The sequence below is a fragment of the Molothrus aeneus genome, chromosome 1 (genome assembly GCF_037042795.1).
Source record: "Molothrus aeneus isolate 106 chromosome 1, BPBGC_Maene_1.0, whole genome shotgun sequence".
NCBI classification, from domain to species: Eukaryota; Metazoa; Chordata; class Aves; order Passeriformes; family Icteridae; genus Molothrus; species Molothrus aeneus.
This window is the reverse complement of record NC_089646.1, coordinates 20,796,879-20,820,961: the sequence shown is the minus strand read 5'-3', so window position 1 is coordinate 20,820,961 and position 24,083 is coordinate 20,796,879. Positions and strand designations below refer to the sequence as shown.

General features: G+C 38.3%; 1 protein-coding gene across 3 annotated transcripts; it reads right to left on the bottom strand.

Annotated features, from left to right (window-relative positions):
• Positions 1-5,797: 5,797 nt before the first annotated feature.
• HACD1 (3-hydroxyacyl-CoA dehydratase 1) lies at positions 5,798-24,013 on the bottom strand. Of its 3 annotated transcripts, none has more exons than XM_066552677.1 (7): positions 23,772-24,013; positions 19,551-19,668; positions 18,326-18,344; positions 18,156-18,244; positions 15,294-15,415; positions 12,869-13,047; positions 5,798-11,398 (listed from the first exon to the last, which is right to left on the bottom strand). In XM_066552677.1, the coding sequence occupies exons 1-7, from the start codon at positions 23,900-23,902 to the stop codon at positions 11,316-11,318; spliced, it is 741 nt and encodes a 246-aa protein (XP_066408774.1). In that variant the 5' UTR covers positions 23,903-24,013; the 3' UTR covers positions 5,798-11,315. The 3 variants fall into 3 exon arrangements, with proteins under 3 accessions (XP_066408774.1, XP_066408782.1, XP_066408790.1); XM_066552685.1 differs by having other exon boundaries at positions 18,156-18,238; XM_066552693.1 differs by lacking the exon at positions 19,551-19,668 and having other exon boundaries at positions 23,772-23,926.
• Between the last annotated feature and the right edge of the window lie 70 nt (positions 24,014-24,083).

Sequence of the window (24,083 nt, the reverse complement as noted above, 5' to 3'; positions counted from 1 at the left end):
GGACCCTAGAGAATTTTCTCAGTACAGAGCTAAGGTGAATCAGGGTTAATCTCCTGATGCACAGAACAAGCCAAACACTCCTTTAGAAATCTGCAGTAAAAACACAGGAAAGAGTTGGATGCTTCCCTGTTCAAGTTCCTGCCACTGTTCTCCAAATACCAAGTTAAAAGCACCAGGAAAGAGAACAGATCCATGAAAAGATAAAAGAAGTTTCTATCATATTGCTTTTTATAGGAAGGAAACAGATTAATTCACAACAAAAGATTAGTTGGTCAGTGACAGAATCAGGTAAAATTAGTACATTGAAATCTCATTGAATGAGACTGTATTCTTCTCAAGTTGGGGATTAATTAATCCTTCACCTCCTCATCCTCCAGCAGCATTACCTTGTTTTGTTTGGTGGGCAGAAGACTCAGGAAGTCTTTTTTCTCAATTTTATGACCATTGTTACAAGTGTCCTTGCCCTCTGTGGCCACTCTCAGCTTCCCCAGCTCTCTCCATGTGGGAGCCTCCAGTGGCTGCTCACAGGTGGGGAGGCAATGTGGCTTTTCATTCACCCTCTCTCACCCTCCTCCCTATGCCCCCATCACCAGTCTCAGGACTTGGATGTCGTGCTAGCCAAGAATTTTCTAGGAAACTAATGCAATTTTCTGTCAAAAATGCATTTTCACATTATTAGAATATTCAGAGAAATGTTTGTTCTAAAACTGCTTCAGAAGAAAATCTCTCACTGTTTCCAGTTTTATTGAAGAAACTTGCTCAATAAATCAAAATTCTTTTAAATTAAGAAAAGAAAAAACATCACCATTTCACACATACTACCTATTCAAATTTTGAACTATTCTTAGAAAAGCTCTTTTAAAAGTCAAGTCTTCAAAATTGTGTAAGTCAGCACAATTCCCCTGAGGCTTGGCAGCAAAGGATCTGGCCCCAGGATCTGTATCTCCAAACCTACTGTGAACTGCAAACCTACCCAGCTGTGACATTTCAAATTGCAATCTCTTAAGGGCTTTTGTAAATTATCACATCCTGCCTGCTCACATTCTCAAGAGGTATTATTTGCAGATGAAACCTCTTGGTAAGTAGTGTACCTAAAGAATAACAGCTATTTAGAGCTCAGGTTAATTCCATGGTAATTATTTCTCAGCTTCTCACAGAAGAGGAGCTGCACAGGATGACACTGGTTAGTGCTTGGGGCAGCGGCCATCATCATGAGACAAGCAATTCTCTGCCTGTGGTTTGTCAGAGAGACATAGTGAAATAATAGCTTGTCTGCAGCTGACTTTACACATCTCATTATCTCTTCCAATATGCACCTGTCACAGTCTCAGAGGTTCTAGTAAATAATGAAGTAATTTAACCCCTTCCTCCAATTTAAGATTTGTTGTATATCTCACAGCTTTGAAACTAAGCATGCTTTGATCAAAAAAGCTCCATGCTCACAATCACCAAATACAGGGTAATAACCTTCTTAACCAGAGGAAATACTAGGTAATTCTACTTGGGCTGTGAATATTTTTGGATACATCAGTCTCAGGAAAACAAGAAATACACCATGACGAAAGATCGTCACTGGAGAGATGCTGTGGGCCTGTAATGGGAGTATAATTGAATCACAGAAAGGTTAAAGCCTTTGAAAGGGAGACATTTTAGCACTAGCACTAGATACCTTGAAGGTTTAAGCATCACCTCTGAAGCGGAGTACACACAATCATCTTAAAGGAAAAAGACTGCCTTGGGAAAAAGGGCTTGTGACTGAAATTCTCAGCAAGCTCCTGCAAGAAACACATCCCTGAGCAGACTCCCCTCAGTTTCAGTCAGGAAACTCTTAGTCCATTGCTGGTGACCAACAGTTTTGTTGTTCCTCAAAATTGTTGGTCTGATATTCCTTCCACAAAAGATTGCAGTACATTGTCACAAAAGACTGCAGTAAGGAAGGAGAGGTCCCAGATTTTCAATATGCTGGCTACATACCTCCTATTTCTCTTTCATACATATTTTATTTTGTGTAATGAGATTTCATAGTGCAGAAAGAATTAGAAGATACAGATTATGCTGGAGAAGATGACATCAGAAAGATGTGAGACTGGACTGAATGAGCTGCCAGAGCTATTTATGGAGGGCACCCGAAACCTTAAATAGATTTACTTCTGCTCCTTGAAACATTTGTGCTCTCAAGATGGAATCAGATCAGTCCAAGGTGTTATTTCTTCCAAGAAGTTCTTGACATCTCAGAATTAGAATACATTAAAACACTGGCAAAAAGTGTTAATTCTTTTAACATGTAGAACCATGCAAATTGCAGGCACAGAGTGTGCCCAGAACTGAAAACCAAGAGCAGATTTATAAATGGTACCTCTCATCAGTGGAGCACATGTCTTCTGAATACCAAAGGCTAAACAGCAAGTTTGTTCCAGTCACAAGCACAGCAGCCTCCCAGTAGTTAGTGACTCAGGAGCAGTCTCTTTTTCAGTTCCCTAAACATACATCCTACATACTACACATGGCACATGGCTAAAGCCACTCAATCTTCACCCAGCACACAGTGTTAGTTGCATTGCTCCCTGCTGGCTTTCTGCCCTCTGTGTGTCTAACCCTGAATGCTTTACAGACCAGAGGAAGGTGATTGAGTTACCTCCAATTTAGAGCTGTCTAACAGCTCAAGGATGGTAGCAAGTTTTCAAATGAGCCAGGGGAGTGAAAAAGAGAACAACAACCTGACATTATTTACAGGACACATCATGATTGTTCCCTCTCTGTCAGCATCCTGCACAGATCAGAAGGAAGCAGAACAAAAGAGAACCATGTTTAAACATTGAATGCCTTTAGAAAGATATTCTGAAGTATAATGCTCACTTCAGAAGCTGAATTCACTGTATCTTTCCCACAAATATTTGCAGCTAAGAGTTGAAGTTAATGATCAAGGAAGTTTACTACAGACTTGCCATAAACTCAAGGAAACCACCACAGTCCAATGACTTCATATTCAGTAGGCAAGAGTGTAATTAGTTTTTAAGTAACTATACAGGTGGAAACAAAAACCAAAAAGCAAACAAAAAAACCCACACAGACACATTCTCACATAATAGACATTTTTAGGAGGCAAGAACATTCATAAGAGATATTAGTACAGAATATTTTATCTTCATCCTGCAATTTTTGGGAGGATAAAGTTGTTCCTGAAGACTGAAGCCATTGCACTAATTTAGGAATATCACAATGAAGTGTTCTTCCAGCTGCAGACTACTGCTGACCTGTGAAATAGCAGGACCCTGAGACAATTGAGAAAATCATCAAGACCATAGACTTATTTTTACACAGCAAAGAAATTGTGGGAAAATAATACTCTAAAAAGTAGCTTATATTTGTTTTTATGGCAAAATAAAAATATGTTGGCAACACTGCCTAATAGAGCTCTTAAGACAATCTTTCAATTTAAAAGTGCTGAGAAATGGAAATACCATGCCCTCTTTTTTCTTTTTTCCCCACTCAAGTTGCACATCATAGTGACACATTTCTACCACCAGTAACTACTTATGTCTATTGATTTTAAAAAATTCAAAAATGTGTGTAGCAAGTGTGAACACAGTGACATTTATAATAGACAGCAGTGGATACTGCCTATGGATCAAATGGAGCTGAACAGCCAGGTGTGGTATTTCAGCTACTCTTGCCATTTAAGCAGACTTAGTTTGTGCCTCTGCTTTCTTTCTGGTAACCCTGAGCTATGATCATCTTCTTAAAGATCGAATACCAGCATATTTATTATATGGGCATTGTTCTCTAAATTTCCAACGCCTTTTCAAGCATTCTGTTATTGTAGTGAGATGGAGAACTAACTAACTAACTAACTAACTAACTAACTAACTAACTAACTAACTAATAAAACTTCAAATTATTTAAAGAAACATTTCTCAAGCATATGAAAATGTTCAAAAATGTTTATATCTCATGAAGTCTAAAGTACATTTTCTATTTAAGAAACTTTAGCAGAATTGTTCTCGGGTTTGTTTTTTTCTAGAGACAGAACTCTTTTGTTAAGAGTTGACTGGATATAATGCAGAGATTGGGAAGTTAAATTAATTGAAACCTCACGCTGATGATCACTGTAAAAAAACTCCTTCTGGCAAGAGATTTTTTTCTTCTCAGTAATATCATCTGATTTGAACAAAAACAGAAGTAATGTTAAATACTTGCTTTCAGTTGACAGCAAGTGTTGGCTGCAAGATCCCCAATACTGTCCCGGTTTATCACTGAATGAGTCTCAATCTTAATGGTCTTCCCAGACTTGATTTAGAGAATAAAATGTAATTCACTTGTAATGTAATGTAGTGTCTTTGGTAACAAAATTTGTTTCCTTTCCTTATGAGTTGAAGATCTATATTATAATATTCAGCTTCATACATGGTTGGTTAAAAGGCTTGCAAATGTTACTACACACCCAGGATTTGGGATTCTCTTCCGAGCACAGGAGGGTGCTTTGTGTTTGGAGCAGGACACCCATCTGAGTCATTTCTTGCTTGTCATTTGCAATTTGTTCTATGAAATCTGGAACAGCCACTTAAGGGCAGGCGAAGTGCCATCTTATAAAAGTGTTATGAGCACAAACTACCAAGAGATTATATATGAAAATCAAAGTTGTTCAGTGACAGCAGCATTTGAAGCTAGGAATATCCAAGCAGCTGTGAGGGATGATCTACCCTGCCTATTTTTAATGGGATGTCTCACTGGGCCTAGATTAATTTCAGAAATTAAAGACACTTACGTAGATATGTGAAGGGAGTTTCTACAACTCTGCTGAATTCAAATTGGTATAATGCAATAGTGGTGTACTACTGGAGATTTCCAGGTGTTCTGGAGCGTTCTGCAGGGAGCAGTGATGGGCACCCTGCAAAGCTGGGAGGAAGTGTGCCACCATGCACAACAAGCACAGGCTCTCTCCCAGACAGTACTAACAGGAAGGCTACAGCTTACTCTTTCCCTGCTAAATCCAGAATTACACAGAACAGAATACGCAAATGTCTTTGTCCCATCACACTCCTGTGGAGATCAGTGGATGTTCTTTCACTAGCTTCTATAGAAACCTCGGTAGAGGGCCTGGACACATAAATCCTGTCCTGTAAATTTAGATCAGAAGACCATTTCTTCGACTTCCAGATTAGGAGATCTACATCTCCATTATAATACATCTGACTAACAGGATTTAAGCTTTATATGCAGTTAAGCTCCTTGGGGTTCCAACCACTTGATTCCTAATTCAAAAGAAGTAGGTGCGAACGCTCACAAACTGCTTTCTCATACTGTCATGGCAACGAAATCCTCATAGCTGCAATGTCATTGTTAGTCACATGGCAAAGGACAGACAGAGGATGTTCTCTGCCTCCACCCCTCTCAAAGGTTAATACCACCAAAAAGTCCTGTTCCAAAACACTGAAACATCTACTACTGGAACATCTATTTCAGGATGACTGTAATGCATTTTTTTTCATACATATTGGTATTCTCTTGAATGCCCTCTGTTTTCTGCTCTTCTTTGATAAACCAATATTATTACTACTCAAACCTACCTGGTTTTTATGGAATATATTTTAAGAAATATGAAAAAACTGTCTGGATAAGAGTAAATAGGGGACCTCAAGATTAATTTGTCACAGGGGACCTCACAATAATTTGTGAAATAATTCTAAATAAAAAAGTATCTTATTTGTAGACAGTACCAGTGTGGTATAATATGCTGAATGTTTATAGGAACTGACTTCTACATGCTAAAAAAAAATTTAAAAAATCAACTAGAACAAAGTTTAAAATACGTCTTTTAATTGATGATTAATTTCTACAGTGCTACAGAATTAACAGGCACTAAAACAAATATCTGAATCTATAGATCAAAAAAAATTGTACTTCTTGCAAATAAGTAAGTTATTAGAAGTATCATATTGTGTTGCTTTCCTGTCCATGTAAACTTCTAATGATAATGCATTTTAGAAGAAGTAATAATAATAAGCAGTTGCAATGCATTTACATTATTAAGAAACTTGCAGTACAATTCTATACGTATACATTCTATACACTTAGATAAATTTTTCTGCTCTTACACTTTTACAAAGCCATAAACTGAAAAGACATTCAAATACATTCAAGACCAAACAGAGAGGCAGGAGAGTATGAATAAAAGGACAGCATGTTTCAGATGGTACAACATGACACAGAAAGTATTGTACATCACCAGCCACTACCAGCTGCAGGTGTGAAATTGACAGCAACTTCCTCGAGAGGGCTGGAGTCAGCCAACATTCAGTTCTCTGCAGTTCTCTCAGCACAGCTCTCAGTTCACTTGCCAGATTTGCTTTTGTGACCTAAGAGTTCTGTTCATCTGGGAAGCCATAGGGATGAATCAGCTGGGGACATCTGCAGAGCTGGCACTCCTGAAGGCGCTCGAGACCCCAGACTGGCACTGGTGAGTGCCAGTCCACACCGACCCGAGAGTGCCATCCACTGTGGAGCTGTGCCCTCCTGGAAGCAAGCTCAAGGAGCTGCCCTTGGCACACTGAAACCTGCCCTTCAGCAGCCTGGCAAAGCATGGCAGGCAGTAACAATACTGAAACTCACTTGAGCAAGAGAACACAGAGCTCTGCAGAAAAATGGGGAGTTCGTTCTTTTAACAGCCATTGCAACAAACACAGAATGAAACATTTTAATGGGCTACAGTTAATCATCTATAAAAACTGCAGATTCAGCACGAATTTAAATTGTAAACTGGTAATAAATAATACAGTAAGTCTCAGCACATTTTAAAATATACATTATGAAATAAACTTTGATTTTCAGAAAAGCTTTCACCTTTTTTTCTTAAAAAATCACACTTAAAAAATCCTGTATGAAATGCAGCCAGTTTGCCTGCCTGAACATTTTGATTTATGAGGCCCTACTGCCTAGTGCAGAACATTTATTTGTATTAACTTTCCTTTCTTTTCCTTTCTGAGGCAGATTAAGCAAGAGCTCAATTCAAAAACTGTTTACGTCATTTAAACTAATTTGAAATTATAAATTATTGTAGCAATTGTGAATTGGTTTCATTCTGGTTTATTGAGTAACCATACACATATCCTAATATCCAGTGAAGTAAGCTACTGTGAAGACCAAGAGTACAACAATCAGAGCAGTAGCTAGACCTAGATTTAAAATGTACAGATTTCCATCTGGTCACAGAAAAGGTCACCATGCATCTCTCTGTTAACTAGACTTGCAATCTATCCATGAACATGGACCTGGCTAAATGTTACGTTCAATGGGAATGAGAAACAGCACCCTGCACCATTTCTCCAAGTCAGTTTATGTTGAACTGAGCTGTTGAGATTGGTGTGCCATGCCCATCCTGGCAGACCTGTATATCTCAAGACATGCAGGCTAACAGATAGCAAACCTGTTAGCCTCCACAGCTGAGTGGAGTGGGAAAGCCTCTCTGTAAAACACCCCCTGTGCACAGAGATCCTCCAGCTGATCCCCTGAGCTCCCTCAGCAGACAGTAATGACAGCACACTGAGCTTCCTCTCATCTCACATCCTGCAGGGTGGGAGAAATTACATCTATCAGCTATTGCTCACCACGGCCTCAGTGATAACACAGAAGATGCAATACCTCAGCACCATGTTCTTTGCTGCTGCCCATGCCCTGAAGCTGGGATCTGACCTCCAAACATTCCGGGCTGAGCTGTGAAACAACCCAATCTGTCCCAAAACAGCTTTTCACAGTATGTGAGTGCTGGGAAAAACCTCAAGAAATCCAGCTGCTTTCAGGTAAAGTTTATACAAAAGATGGTTTCTGTTTCTACCAATAGTAAGAAAAGTCACCTGATTAAAAGGAATCTCCCTATTTCTTTATGCTGCTATTCAAAAAGTTTCATAAAGCCATGCTCTGTATAAATTCATTTCAGAAGGCCTATATAGAACAAGTAAGAAAATACCTTTATAAGGACAATTTGTGAAAGACTACATGAAAACATTAGAGATGCTGATGTTTGAATACATTCCTAATCTTATATAAGCAGGAGGATTTAAATGCTTTAGAAAACTAGGAATAATGCAGATAGGAAGAAAAAAGACAGATGTAAAAAAGAAGTTGGAAAGAGAGCACCATATGAAAATCATACTTAAGTTTTAATGTCCATTTGACAGGTTAATTAAATGTTTCAATATGGTATATTGAAATTGAAATATAGCTACCTAGGATAAAATCCTAGCTCATCTGAAGTCAATAGCAAGAAGATTTTACCTGCAATTCTCACTATGTTTCAGAAGATATGTTAACAGAACCAGCAACCAGACAAGAGGAAAAGGCCTCAAGCTGTGTCAGGGGAGGTTCAGGTTGGACATCAGGAAGAATTTCTCCATGGAAATGCTGGTCAGGCACTGGAACTGGCTCCCTGGGGAGGTGGTGGAGTCACCACCCCTGGAAGCATTAAAGAAGCAGCCGGACATGGCACTTAGTGCTACTTGATGTGGTGGTGTTCAGTCAAAGGCTGGACTTGGTGACCTTGGAGGTCTTTTCCAACCTTACTGATTCTGTGAAAAGGAGGCTTCAGTGAAAGGTTTCAGTCAAAAAAAGGAGGAAGAAAAGAACATGTTGCTTACTTTTTTTTGGTAAATGTCATGTAAACTAATCTACATGGCAATCTCTCTGGTCAATGAAACATTGAATGTGATACTGTGAGTAAATTTTAGCTTTACTTTTATTAATGCATTATTTACTAAGACTGTTTTGTAGCTGTAAATCCAGTTTTAAATTGTATCATTACCTTGTACATTGTTGCTTTATGGAAGTATCAAGATTGTAGCAAACAGTATTGGTTTTTTTCATTTCATATGTACAAAAGGATATAAAAATAGGTCATTGATTAACATATGATAATATCCTTAGGCCACAATGAAAACAAATATAATACACTTTTATAGTGCAAGTATTTCCTTTAGTAAGAATACTATCTACAGGATACACTCATCTGATCAAGGATTTCAACATCACATCCTTAGGTATCCATGCGTTTTCAATGAATTGATAGCTATGGTCTTCAGTGAGCTGCCCTGACAGTAAAAAGAGACACAGAACTTAATCTAATCTTAGTTTTTCATATTTCATCACACTCTTCTGTTTGCTAATGGAGATATATTTCCCAAAACTGCCAATATGTTCCTCATAGTTTATAAAACAGTACTGAAAGAATGTTGGACACATACAACTGCTAGTCTGAACACATAGTAACACAACTATTTTGTGATTCAGTGTTGTAAATGTAATTTATATTTTAAACTTTTAATAATTTTAGCTGCATATAAAACAGAAGCAGTAAGTTAAATTAGAGCACCGTGTGTGAAATTTAAGGAATATAAAGATTACACCTTTTAACATTTAAAGAAATACAACTGTTCTGTCTCAAGTCCACTATGCACCTGTCACATAAAAGGAAACTCATTCACGTGTAATGAAGACATACATAAATATCACAAATCCAAGGCACAACATGGAATTTAAAAGTTAGGGATATAGCAAATCCTTGCTTTTTTATTAAATTACTTGATACACCTTATTCTGGCATATCCACAAATTTCAAAAAGCTGTATTATCACAGTATCATTGAAGCTAAAAATGGAAACTGCCTATTCAAATATGTAGTTCAATCTCTTGCCAACTTTAACTGAAACCCTTCCAAGACACTGCATGCATTGATAAGCATTACTGTGTCATTCCATAATTGATCTAATCAGTAGGACCTTTCTTCTGATATTCATTGGCACTTTACCTTGTTCCAAATTCATCATAGCTACACCTCCATACTTAGAAAAGCTCTTCCATGTATTTATCATAGAAAAAAGAATTACACATATTAGCAACTCAATCTTTCTGACTTCCTTCTCACTTCAACTAGTTTTGTTATTGTTCTCTGAGCTTTCAGAAGATTATCCAATTCTTCATCCCTGAGGTAGCCAAAACCTAAGACTGTACTCCAGAAATTACCTCAGCAACCACAAGTATTCTGATTTACAGCTGCCTGATGCAGCTCTTCCACATATGCATATGCTTCTTTTGACATCAGTGAAGCCAGAAACAAGACAGGTTTGCTGCCTATGTTTTCGAGGCTTCGTACCACATTACCACGTTTCAATCTTCTCTCTCTCACTCAGTATCCAAGTTTCCTCAAATGCATCACCTTTTCTCTGAATCTGCTAGGCTGTTAGATCAAAATCTTCCAATTTGTTGGACCTCTCCCACTTAAGTATCATATAGTATAAAATCACCTCTAACTTCTATCAATATACTGTAGATCCTTCCTGCAGATTATTGAAGACATGAAATAGAATTAGGTCAACACAGTATAAACAATTAATGGGGAGGGAGCAATTAAAATAGCCCAGTGGGATGAATCAAAGCACAATTTATATTTTAAGATTATATTTTAAATATATTTTATCCCTTTGAGCTATTGAAAAGAAGTCAAATATCTCACCATAGCTACAGATTTTCAATGCAATACTGATTTTTCTGCATACATACTTTAAATGTAGAACAGCAAACATGCTGACAATCAGCTTTGCTCTGCAAAGGAGTCCCATTCTAGCCACTGATTAGAGAAAGGAAGGCACAACCTGTCTTCTCCTCAGCACAAACTTTTAACCAGTTAATATTATATCTATTACCCTAAGTATCTTTCAAATTACAAATAAAAAATACAGGGAGGTCTAAATTTGCACTGACAATCAAGAATTCAACTCTTTTCAAAAGTCCTTCTGGAATTCTGCATGGGATACTGTAATTCAAAAAATGTTAAACAACGTGCTACAGTACTTATAATTGGAAAGGTATTACTTAATATAAAGCTTAAATACCATTCAATTCACCTAGTCTATGAAAAACATCATTACCTAATTTACACTCTGATTTCCAGAAGACTCACTTTCAGTACAACTTATCAACTCTTCTTCTGTTCTTGATAATGATTACAGGTCATTACAGAACTTTGAGAACAGAAGGCAAAGCAGCCAGCTATTCTAATTCTTAAAGCTACTCATCAACCTATTGAAAATAAGAAAATATTTCTTTGAAGAAATGAACAATTAAAAACCAAAGTGAATCTGAGGATGAAAAGGTAGGTCTCAAAATATATTAATTGCAAAAATAATACAGTCCACAGGCACAGGCACAGTTGTTTATTCTTGTTCCATGTTTTAAAACTTGGACTCAGAAAAATCAGAGGAAGTTTTGGGTCTTTACCCTCTCTTCTTTTCCTTTCCACTGAAAGCACCATGGTTACACAGCTTGATTCAATCGTCCTTTTCCACAATCACTTCTCCATGAAGCACCCTTCTTCTCTGCCGCAGCATGTGGAAGTACAGTTGTGGAAATACTTGATCAAAGCATAAGAGAAAGCAAATTAGATGGAAAAATTCAACAGATCACATAATGGAAAACCACTATTTTACAGAATGATGAACTGAGTAAAAATTATGGCACACAGTGGTTGAGTTGATTAAGGTGAATAATAACAAATCATGCACATTGCAGTGATTTAAAAACAATAATTAGTCAAATTATAATACCCTGTGTTCAAGGAACTTCACTCCAACAGTTTCCTTGTAGAAACAGGATTTAACCACATTCTGGTAGTGCTTGATAATTTCAAATCTGTCCTAAGCATTTTTGAAGACTTGGAGGAGGATACAAAGTTACCCCATTTGTTCAAGTCCGAAGTTAGGAGATCCCTCTTTGCTGTCCCTCTGTCATCTATTATATTACTGTCCTACTGACAGAGTTGATCCTTATATTTAATGGCTAGAAAACTGGGTTTATTCCTGAAGTATTGTTATATAAACAGATGTAAAACTGTTAGTAAGTTACCACACCTTAGAATATTTTTTGTTGACATAAAACCCTCTTGTTGGCCTTCATGACTTCTTGGAACCAAAAATTTAAGTGTGTGTTCATATTGTAAAAGTCCATATTGAATGCTGCCTTCTCAAATGAATACCTTTCATGAAGGCATATCACAGACCCTTTAATTTCAGTTTTCCTGCTTTTCAATTTCTCTCTAATCTGCTGCCTTAATGTACTTAAAATGTATTTTAAAATATTATATATTCTATCATTAATATTATCTAAAATATTACATTTGCCTAGTTTGGTCTAGCCCTATTCATGGTGGAATATCTGGTATATCAGGTTGCTTTCTCCTTGTCTTCACTGCTTAGGTAGCAGTGGAGATAACACTGGAAGTGAAAGACAAATAAGATACTCTCTCTACTGTTGCCTCCATGGTTTCTGGCATGCATAAGTACAAGGGCAAACTGATTAAACCAGGGACTGCAGATGTTCAGAGAGGTTTGGGGGGGGAGTGGGATTGATTTCTGTGAAAATGAAATCTTAGAGAATACTGCTTCAAGTTTTTCCTGAGCATGCTTGAATGATGGTTTTTCCAAGGTAAATGGTTATTAGTAGTAAAAAGCCACAGCAAATCTCTGGCACAACTTGCAGAACCATTTAAAGTCATTATTTCAAAGTGGGAGAGGCACTAGAAAGTCCCAGGGACACAGTTACAGACATATCTGCGTGTAAGCAGCAACTTCTCTTACTTCGTCCAAGTCTGAGAAATAATTTTAGCACGTTCATTGAAAATTTTAAGACAGATTATCTTCCTAAGCAGGTAACAGGACAGAAAATTTCAGCCTAACCAATTAAAGCACATAAAGCTTGGAACAACAGAAAGCAGGCTCTTACAGTAGAAAGTGTTCAGCAAATTTTAATACAGGTAGTTTTTATAGCATTGCTGAGGATTTATTTTTATGATGTTAAAATGTTTCTACAGTTAAACAGTACTTACATGGCACATAGGAGAACATGACAATAATAAGGAAGTAATAGTAGTCAAAGGAGACGTTGTATTTGTTGGGAAGTCTCAGTGAAAACATTCCTGTTTTCTTCACGTAGGGTAAAGCAGCATATATGGTTAGCAGTTCACCTGCAACTCCAGCAGGATATAAAACGATAAAAAAGTTGTATCTGCATTGAAAAATAATAATAATAAAAAAAACCTTGTGAGAAACATTCCATAAACTTAAAATTTTCTCTTGTTATTAGTGGCACAGAAATGTATTAAAGTAGTTCCTGCACCAGAATCAGGGATCACATCCTGACTTTACATAAAATATCAGTTTCAGTTACTTTCAGTAGAGTTGCTTAGATTGACAAGAGAATGCATTCCTCAGTGCCTTGTTTAAAAACAGTGAAGCATCAGAACGTTTGTATCTCTTTCTAATAGAACAACCCTCAAATTTTTAGCCTCCAATAATGAGAAGAAAATTACTGTGCCAGAAACTTATCAGATCCATTTTAAAGTGAGATGATGTTCAAATAAAAGGCAAAGCATCCAGTTGATAGAAAATGTGGTTTGAATGCCAAAGGCCACACAGGCAGTGACAAAATGAAAATCGTAATCAATAGGTTATGTGCTGTCCTTTCACACAGTGCACCATGGATATGCAGGTTCTCCTATGGAACAATTCTCCAGTTCATATAGGGAACAGCAATGAGAGCTGTCACACAGAGACAAAGGTACAATGTGCACTCCCTGACCAAAAGAAATAAGATCCAAAACAGCAGCAAATAAGCATGAAATCCTCCTAGAAGCAGAAGGGCTTAGAAGACTCACAGATGAGGGGAATCACAGAATAGTTCAGGTTGGAAGGGACCACAATGAGTCACCTGGTCCCAACCCACTCAAGCAGGGTTATCCTAAGGCACATGGAACAGAATTGTGTCCAGATGGGTTTTGAATATCTCCAGTGAGGGAGACACTGGGTTGTCTCTCTGGACAATCTGTTCCAGTGCTCAGTCACCTGCACAGTAAAGAAGTTCTTCCTCATGTTCAGGTGGCATTTCCTGTGCATCAGTTTCTGCCCTTTGCCTCCTGTCCTATTGCTTGGCAGCACTGAGAAGAATGTAGATTAGATAAGAAGGAACTAATACCTTACATATTGTTTCATATTGTTTTTCTCTATGCAGTTATAAGCTAAAGATCAGAAATTCCATCTCTCTTGGTACTGAATTCATGCCCAATTGTGGTATTTGTTTATCCATAAATCTTGAAGGGATATTTTAGACTCTATGAAAAAATAACATATTTTCAAATGTTTTATTTATATTAATATTTCACCATATGCCTTTTCAGTGAGAATGTTGGTTTTCCCTACTGTGTATATTAAGGAAACAAAATTCTGTTATTTTAAGGCACACTGACCTGATGGCAAAAATTATTATCTGTCAATGTAGTATGTTCTGAGTGCATTTCTCTTTCTGAAGTCTGTAAAAAAACTACTGATGATAGCCAATCTGGCTATCTTTAAGTTTGTCATTTAGTGCTTAAAGTAGTCTCTCACTTAGGCACTAGCAAAAGGAAATGTTTTACAAGAATGGACATAAATATCAGACATATCAAAGAAGCGCATTAGAAGCCTCAAACCTGCATTATCTACAAAATGAAAATAAAGGAACATAACAAACAAACTCTCTTACATAAGAGTCACTTGTACTGAATGTAGGCTAGATATTCTTCTTCTAACATAATAAGTCTGCCTTACATGTATTTTTCAAATAATGACTACATAGAATACTATTCCAGTCAAGTCTCCTGATAAACACACACAGTCTCTGTAGTGTATGCGATCTAGTGGCCAACCTTAAGAATGCTTCAAAATCAAGACAGTTTTGATTTGGAACTTAATTTTTGTGGCCTAAACTAAGTCAGTATTTAACTTCACTACATGGATATAATCTTACAAAAGCTCTGATAAAGCAGAACTTCTTATAAAGTAATAACACAGATTGAATGATAACAGCTCCCCCATTTTCAAAAAACTAACATCCACAAAGACTAGCACAGGTGCTTAATTTTGGGCACTGTATTCAGAGCATCGTAAACAGTCATACTGCAAATTAAAAGATGAGATAAAATTAAAAAGATAGAGAAAAAAATTAGAGTAAATGAAAAAAAAATTAGAGTAAGTGAAAGCAGAGTTCAAACTGTGAGAAACAGAAAGCAAAGAAAAAACCATACTCCATAAACCTCAGCTAAAATATTTTAACATATTAAACCAAGCAGCAACGATCCCAAATACAGACAGTAACTGACTTGCACTTTGCTGACACATAACCAAAGCTCAAACATCTGCTCTCCTGTGTGTTAGTTCAGCATGCGTGAAACCAACATGCACAGAACCATAAGAAACTCAAGTGCAAGACATCTCCACCTGGCCCATTTAATGAAGTATGGCAAATGGTTGAGCAGGTTGAATGTGTAGAAGGAATATCGAGTAATCTCTGTCACAGTCCATACGACCAGAAAAAGAATAACGCTCTCCTCATTCTGGATCTGCAGAAGTATAAAGAACCAACATTTTCTTCATCCTTAGGCTTCTTTTCTGTGCAAACTGCAACAGACTTCTCTTTAAGATATATAGAACAGAACTAATACCTTGTAAAGAAAGACAATTTTGGCACAAAAGTGATATGCTGAAACTATGACCATGTACAGTTCATTATCATATGTGATTACTAACACACAGACACTTATCAACTGAGCAATCTTCCTCCATTATGCAAATATCAAAATATAAAGCCCTATAATTATACTTATTCTTCCTCTGTGTTCTCTACCTACATTCCACTAGACTATCTAACTATCCCTCTTCTATTTTTGGTTTATCTACTTGTTTATGTTTTTCCTCCTCAAAATAGCAAGAACAACAAAATGCTACAGAAGGTATGTTCTTCTCATAATCACTTTTTAATCATTCTGCATTTCACTACTCCATTTCCTAGATTTTCTCTTACTTTTCATCTTGCTTCTTCTTCAATATATAATGCACATCTCCATGAAACTTTAGACAAAAGGAATTGCTTTATATAACCTACTAACTGGAACTTGGTCACAGAAGATCAAGGTTGGCAGACTTCAGGGAGCTCTAAGATAGTTAAGGAGCTGGAGCACAGATGGCTCACTAAATGAAGAGTAGTTGGTAGATCAGGAGCTTTGGGTAAACTCACTCAACAATCCCATGTAAGATTTAAGTTCTGAGTCATTAAACTGCCTCATCAGTAAGTAGCACATCTCTGCTGTTTCAAAACACCAGTTCTTTTTCACTCTGAGTGAACAAATAAACAAAAGTCCCCAAATACAGAGAAGGCACCTGGGGATCTATTACAAACACTACCTTCTGTGAGGAAAAATTACACACAAGTAATTTTCTTTCCTTTAAGAGGGGAGGAATTTTGTAATACACTTCTACACTTCTATGAAGGCTGAAAAGCTCCAGGGATGTCTGTGAAATAGAATAAAGCAACACAAGTTTTGTTAAAATTATAAAAGAGGGAAATGATTTTTCAAAATAAAATGCAACTTGGTGACAAAGCTTAATATATCTCCAAGATGCTGAAAATCCACAACTCTGACAAAAGTCAAAAAGAATTATAAGTGCTCATAAAATCACACCCTCAATGTGTCAGTCAAAGAAGGTGCAATTTTAGCAGAAGGATCTCACCAACATCATAAAGAAAATGGAGACAAAAATAGCACCAAAATCACAAACAAATAGCAGCAACTGAAGTGCAAAGACACCCAAACAAATAAGCAAAGGTAAAGACAGAATTAGGCTGTTCTTTGCCTCATGCAATTAGAGACAAACATTGATAACTCAAACTTGGATTCATGTCACAGTGCTAAATCCAAGCAGAAGAGCTTTAAATAAGTATGCAGAGAATTCCTATCTGCTGCCTTGCAAATCTGCAGTCAAGTGGGGAGGTCTGGCTCTGGCTATTATCACTGACGTGCCTCTCACCACCTAAAGTGACCCTGAACATTCATGCCTGCTAAGCAATAACAGCGTGAAATACAATCAGACATACATTCAAATGTATTTCTTCTTGGACACAGATTGGCCTACAGTAGTGTAGATAGAGGAAATAAAAGAAATTTCTGGATATGCTTAAGATTTAGTCCACTGCAGATAGTAAAAAAGGCAAAATGCAGTGCTATAGTCCAGCTCATGTGCAGATATTCAATATAAGAATCTTGTTAATCTTTGAGACATTTTGCCTTACAGAAAAACATAAAAAGTTAGCTTACAAGAAAAAAAAACTAAACCTAACTAAAACAAAACCAAAAAACCCCAAATCAAACTGAAAAAACAAACAACAACAAGAAAAAAGAAGAACAAAAAAATTAACCTTATGAAAACCCTATTTAATTTATTCCATGTCAAAGGAAAAGATGCAGTGTAGAAAACAAGTCCTCTTGTGAACTGAAATGAAGATTTGATAACTGAGGCAGGTGCTAGGATAATTCATCTGCAGAAAGGCCTATGCCATCTGCTGGTGAGACAGTTTAATGGCTCAGCTTTTCAAGTTCTGAAGACATTCAGGAGCTCAAAACCTATCACTTAGTTTTTTATACACCTTTCATAGAAAGCACACCTCACAAATTGAACCTGATGTCCTTACCTACTAGTTGTGAACTGCTTGCTTCATTCTACTAATGGATCACTAACCTTACAACAGCTGCCCAAAGCCAGGCAAATAACCATTGTCATTTACACAGGTCCTTAAGTGCCATTGTGACACACTGGATGTCATCAAATTAACAATCTTAACAGATTACCATGACATTAATATTTTGAGAAGGTTCCTAAAAAAATAGCAAAATCGCTACCATGTTTATCCATGTGAATTCAAGACATAGATTTAAAGACATAAATTTACCTTTTATTTAGATTAATTCAGCAAGTGCTAATTAAAATTTTTGAAAGGGAACTGTTAACACTAGGGTAGTTTTACTTGTAAATAATAGGAGTAGTCATTGATTTCATTTAGGCAAACCACAGAGGGCACGATGCTGAAAACACTGCTGATTCACAGCTATGACCCAGACTCTGTCTTCTGGCAAGAATCACACAAATTCTATTTTGTAACCCTAACTTCCAAAATTGCACTCAAATATGTAAGCATTCTCTACAGGAATAGAATTCATTTTTAGCTTGGTCTTCCTTGTGAAATGAGAACTGTAGTAATAGCTTCTCCTTAAAAGCAATCAAAACATAATTTGCTCAGACACATACCTGTTTTATACTGTGTGCAATGAACCACACCATGAAGATTCTGGAACTCACTTGGACCCCAGTCACAAGCACAGATGTGCGAACTATTCCTTAAAAAGAGAAACATGTTATCTCTGCTCCACAATTCATGTTTTAACTAGCTACAGGAGAAACTAAAACAAAGAACTCACCAACTGCACAGTGGATTACCTGTAAATAAAAATGTCAGAGGTTACTGATGTGTGGCATGTTACTAGTTACCCTATAAACATGGCCTTTTGATATTAATATAAACCTAGGCTCAATTCTGGTTTTTGTCTCCCACTAACAGTCTTAAAAAGAAATACATGGCAGAGCCCTGGCAATAAGTATTGGGATGGTCTCAATATCTGAGCTGTGCAAATACATTAAAGACATTCAATTTAATTGTAAATATTAGACATTTAGATATTTACAAAGCATTTTATTCAACTAGTAAGCTTCTCTTCCTTTACCTTATTCAAAGAAGAATTTTACAGGACAGTGTAGAGGAAGCCACATAATGAACGCTAAACACACAACAATTTTAAAATATTCTGCATTTATTACAGATTAATAATATTAATATGCTTTTGTCAATGACAGCTATGAATCTTTAGATACAATGTATTTTCTGGTCAGTAATGTTTAGCAAATGAAGTGCTTTTCATAATTTTGGCAGGTTTGAATAGAATTACAGTGAAAGTTTAACAGCACAAAAGCTTATATGCAGCTGACATGATTTTAACAGTTGTTTGAACTAGAGATGTTGTAGGCAGATTGAGAAAAAAAAATTAAAATGTAGATAGACATTCTTTGCTGTGCCTGGGAAAGAACTGCAAGTGCTCCATAAACCCAGCAATAAAGCTTCATTCCACAGATGTACCAGAAGTGAGACCACTAGTGCACAGTTTGCAAAAGTATTACTTAAAGAATACTTTACAAATCTTGAACAGACCCTGTAGCAAAGGATTATATGGGGTGCATGAATCCTGTCTTGAAATAAGCACAAGCAGGAAAGGCACAGAAGGATAGTAAGTCCAGTATAAATAAAATATTCTTTATATATATTCAATCTCTGAGATGGTGATATCTACTACACTAGAGGGCTGATCTGCTGGCTGTAATGCCTTCAAGATTTTGCCTTTTGCATTAAAGACTCTCAAATCAAAGCAGTTCCCAGGCACTGATTTAAAGAAATATAAGAATTAGGTCTGAAAACCACATGCTGATTTGTTTCAAGTAATCACCTTTTCCCACCCCCAAAACTTCATTAAATAAGAAAGTAAAAAGGACTTTTAGAACTGATATAATATTCTTATTTTAAATTCAGGATAATAATGTGTTTTGTCTATGATATGCAGCATCCAGTAAAGCAAACTAAGGTTTAAAATTTACCTCAAGCAAAGCAAATGTCTGGAAAAATTTAAGCGTCTTTTGAACGCTTCTGAATAAGCCTCTATGTGTTCCTTTCTGTATATAAAACCGCACCATGGCAATACCTAATACCAGCCACCTATAAAAGAAAGAGAATGGATACATTTCAAATTAGAATTCTAAAAATATCCATCCATCGTAAATAATTTAGTAGAGTATTTTTCTTCACAGGTTAACTTTGATTCTTCACTTGTCAATGTTCTTAGATCATCAAAAAATATGTTTAGACATAAATAGTATATAATATTATGTAAACATTACACTCATCTCTTTACTTGGAAAATAATGGAAAATAACTTGCTGCCTTCTGAAGACTGACTGAATTGAGGGAACCCCCCAAAACCACCCATCCATCAGACTTTTCTCCAGCAGTGACTACATATTTTTATGTAAATTTTTATGTATCTATTAAATCCTCATGCATCTTGACTATTAAATACTGTTATTTGAAACCACATGGTGAGCTTGGCACTGAAGTCACTGTTTGAGTTGCAAGTTTCTCAAAGTAAAGGACTGGAATTTATTCACGTCAGTTTTACATTTTTCATGGCCTCTCAACTCACTGATTTCAGGACTGACTAGTGATTTTAATGCTCTTGTTTGTGATTGTCCAAACAAAGGTACCACTATAATTACGTTTTCCAAAGTGTTGAGAAGTGTTTTAGAAGTTGACTTAAAAATCAGACTCCAAAGTGCTGAAAGATGGATGTTCTATGCTCCTGACCTCAAGAAACATATGTAACTAGCACATTTGAGGGTGTTGGATAAATTTATTTTGTTTTTTTTAGGAAACTGAACAATGATGCCAACTAATAACCCTTCCAATGTAAAGAAAGAAAAAGTAACAGTATCTTTTAATCATAGTAGAATTTGACATAAAATTTAAATTGAGATTTAGAATGGAAATTGAGATAAAAAATAAACATCTAAATTGTGGGTTGATCCTACCACATGCCCAGACTCTGTAAAATAATCCAAGGCATGAGGAATTCCTTCCAGTAATAAACCCATTTTTATATAATAAGGATTTTCAAAACAGTGTACTATATTTTCCTTAATCATGGGATTGATTGGGTCGGAATGGACCTTAGAGATCATTTAGTTCCAACCCCCTCTGCCATAAGCAGGGACACCTTCTACTAGACAAGGTCACTCAGGGCCCCATTCAACCTGTCTTTGAGCACTTCCAGGAATGGGGCATCCAGGAGTTCTTTGGGCACCCTCTACAAGTGCTTCACTACCCTCTGAGTAAAGAATTTCTTCCCAATATCAAATCTAAACCTGCCTTCTTTCAGTTCAAACCCATTATACCTTATTCTTGTGATAGTCTCTATCACTACAGGCGATTGTGAAAAGTCCCTCTCCAGCTCTCTTGTGGGCTCCCTTCAGGAACTGAAATTATGTCACCCTGGAGCCTTCCATTCTCCAGACTGAAAAAACCCAACTCTCTCAGCCTTTCAGACCTTTGTTCTTAAAACATCACATTAGCAAGAAGCCTGAAAACTTCAGGTTTCAATCCAAAAAAACTAAGTACAAAAATTCTTTAACATAGACATAGGCATAGCAAGAGCTATGGATGGCTATTTGGAGAGGTAAAAATAAAAATCAAAAATGACAAAAATTTTAGTTTAATGTCTTCTCTGAAATTGCTGGGAACAATTACTCAGTCCTTTCATTCTCCACAAAGCCATGGCAAGTATATTCTGCAGCAACATGAACTCTGGCTAAGGAAGGGCCCAAGTGACAAAGCAGAAGGTCTTCAGAAATACAGAGACAGATTCAGAGAGATTATAAACATTCAGAGAAATATTTACATAAACATTTGGACAAATATTTAACTCATCCTCTTGTAGCCCTCCCTGAGCATAAGGTAGAGGCTAGCACTGGAAACAGGGTACCTGGAAACAGTAATCTTTGGTCAGACCCACTGTGCCTGGATCCTGACAGCTCCTGGCTCACCTCGCACGGCACGGACGTCAGTGTCAGCCCCTCTACAGCTCCCTACGCACGGCGGCCTCTGCTATGCAGGCACTTGGTGTGCCCCATTCCAGCACTTCATGACAGCATTTCAAACTCACATGGAGTTAGTCAGGCTTCCCCACACAGCAGGAATGATTCCCCTCTTTGATCCCTTCTACTTTAAGCCCGTGAATCTGATCTGTCAGCGCTCCAAAATTTTCCCCTGCAAGTGTTACTTAGATTTTATATCGGATTTTAAATATGAGTGCATTTATTTCTGGTTGTCTCCAACCACTGTGGAAACAAGGAATTACTGGAATATCACTGGTAGTCTTTCACAGTGGAGCTGCCCCGTTTTACAGTGAGGTGTTTGACAAGAGGAAGGTGATGGTGAGTTTACATCCAGCTGGCAGCACAAATGTGGCAGCAACAGCTCTGTATGTGACTTAGACTGAGAAGTCATAATATATTTAACCTAACAAGGCATTTTCTGCATCTCATTCCACAACCAAAGCATAAGCATTGCAGAGAGAAGTAATCTTGGACTACACTCAGAATCAAAGGCGGCAAGTGTGTTTTTCTTAAAGGATTTTTTATGTGGACATAAATTTCTGTAGATAGATTTATTCAGCTGTCCATGGCTTTGACTTTGGATCTCAGGAAAGTCCTCGTACTGATTATTACAAATCACCAGGAAATGGAAAACACCTTCTGTAATAAAGGCAGCATCTCAGTTGGGCCTTTCAACAAAACTGAGTATTGATCTGTCATTTTAGTCCCTTAAATCTGTTTAGAAAGAAAGATAAGCTGCAGGTTTTTTTATTAGAATGGTTGTTAACATGTAGTTATGCATTAGTTTGTTAAAACTCCAGAAACATTTTGATATATTGCACTACCACCTGGACAACTGGACAAATATGCTGTTCTAGTTAAATATTTATCCTGTGTAGTGTCTCGGTTCAGTATACCTGTATTTCAAATATGTATTTTTCTCTTAAATTGTACCCATAAATGATTATAAGAATTTATTCCAACCTCTTTTTTTTTCTGTTTCCACATAAAAAAATCCAATTTTGTGTGTCCTAATTTCTTTTGATATTAATGGAAAATGAGAGAGAAGGAAGTGGGAGATACTGATGCAGCACCTAAGGTCAAAACTAATACGGTTCGATAATCTTTTAGAGACATATAAAAGTCAGTGGCAAGAGTCAGTGTTCATTAGCAAATTCACACATGGAGCACAAGACTGGTAATTCAATGAGGTAACATTAACCTCACGTAAAAGCACTTTTCGAAAAGTGCTGCAGTAATATATGAACAGACTTTAATAAATAATCAAGATTCACAGTTGCTAGTGAGAAGAAAGCCATTACGATCACATTCCTGGCTTTCTCCAGCAGTGCTTGAGCTCCTGCCTCAACTGCGGCGTGTTAAGTTTACTCTACGGGATTCAAAGGGCAGTGAGACCACCCATTAGTAACCAACGTAAAACTATTCTCATGATGAATATCACACTAGAAGTTGTAAATTTTTCATTCTTAGCTTTCTTTTAAACATGCGGAAATGAATAGGTTGAGTTTTTTTCCCCCAGGAGTTAGTGAACAGTGAAAATTTTCAAGAAGTGAGAATACGTGCTTTGAGCACTAACAACATGAACCTGACTGCCCTTATGATCTGTTATTCAAAATACCCTCTTTCCTCACAGCAAAGCCTCGCAGCACGGAGCACAAGCTCAAAGGAACCTCCTGGGCTACTGTTCAGTCTCCCCCGGTCCCCGCTCATCGCTCCTGCCCGCGGGCCGGGCTGGCTTTGGACAGCTCTGCCTGCGGGCAGCCGGGGCGGGCTCTGCTCGCTCGCAGCCAGGGCGCACCCACCCGCCCCTCACGGGACCCCGGCCCTGGAGCCCCCGGGGCACCGCGGAGCGCTGTCGGCTCCCCGCGGGCGCCCGGCAGCCCGTCCGCATCCGGGAGGCCGCTCCGCGGGACGCGGCTCCCCCGCCCGGCATTCCGGTCCCGGCTATACTTAACCTCCGCGGCGGGCGCGGGGTGACGCGCCGGCGGCCGGCAGCGCTGCACCGTATTAGGCAATGCTCGGCAGGCGAGGAGAGCCCCGCTGCCGGCGGCTCCCCCGCGTCCCGGCTCTCCCGCCCGGCCCCGCCGGGCCCCCGCCTCGCCCCGGCCGCGCCGCCCCCGCGGAGGCGCCGCGCCGCCCGCGCCCGCTCACCCCGCGGTCATGGCGACGTTGTAGAAGATGAGCCATGTCGTGGCCAGGACGCCCAGCTTCTTCTTCTTCTTGCCGTTCTCCTTCTCCTCCACCGCGCCGTTGCCGCCTCCGTCCTCCTCGCTGGACGCCATGGTTCCCCGGCCGGGAGCGCGGCGCGCACGGCGGGGAGGAGGGGCTCCCTCCGCGGCGGGGCTGGGGCCGCGCTGACAGCCGGACCGGGCGCTGTCTCTCACCCCATCTGTCTTCCCCGAGGGCCGCCGCCGCCGCCAGCGGCTCACATGGCCCTGCGCGCTCCTCCCTCCGCGCCGCGGG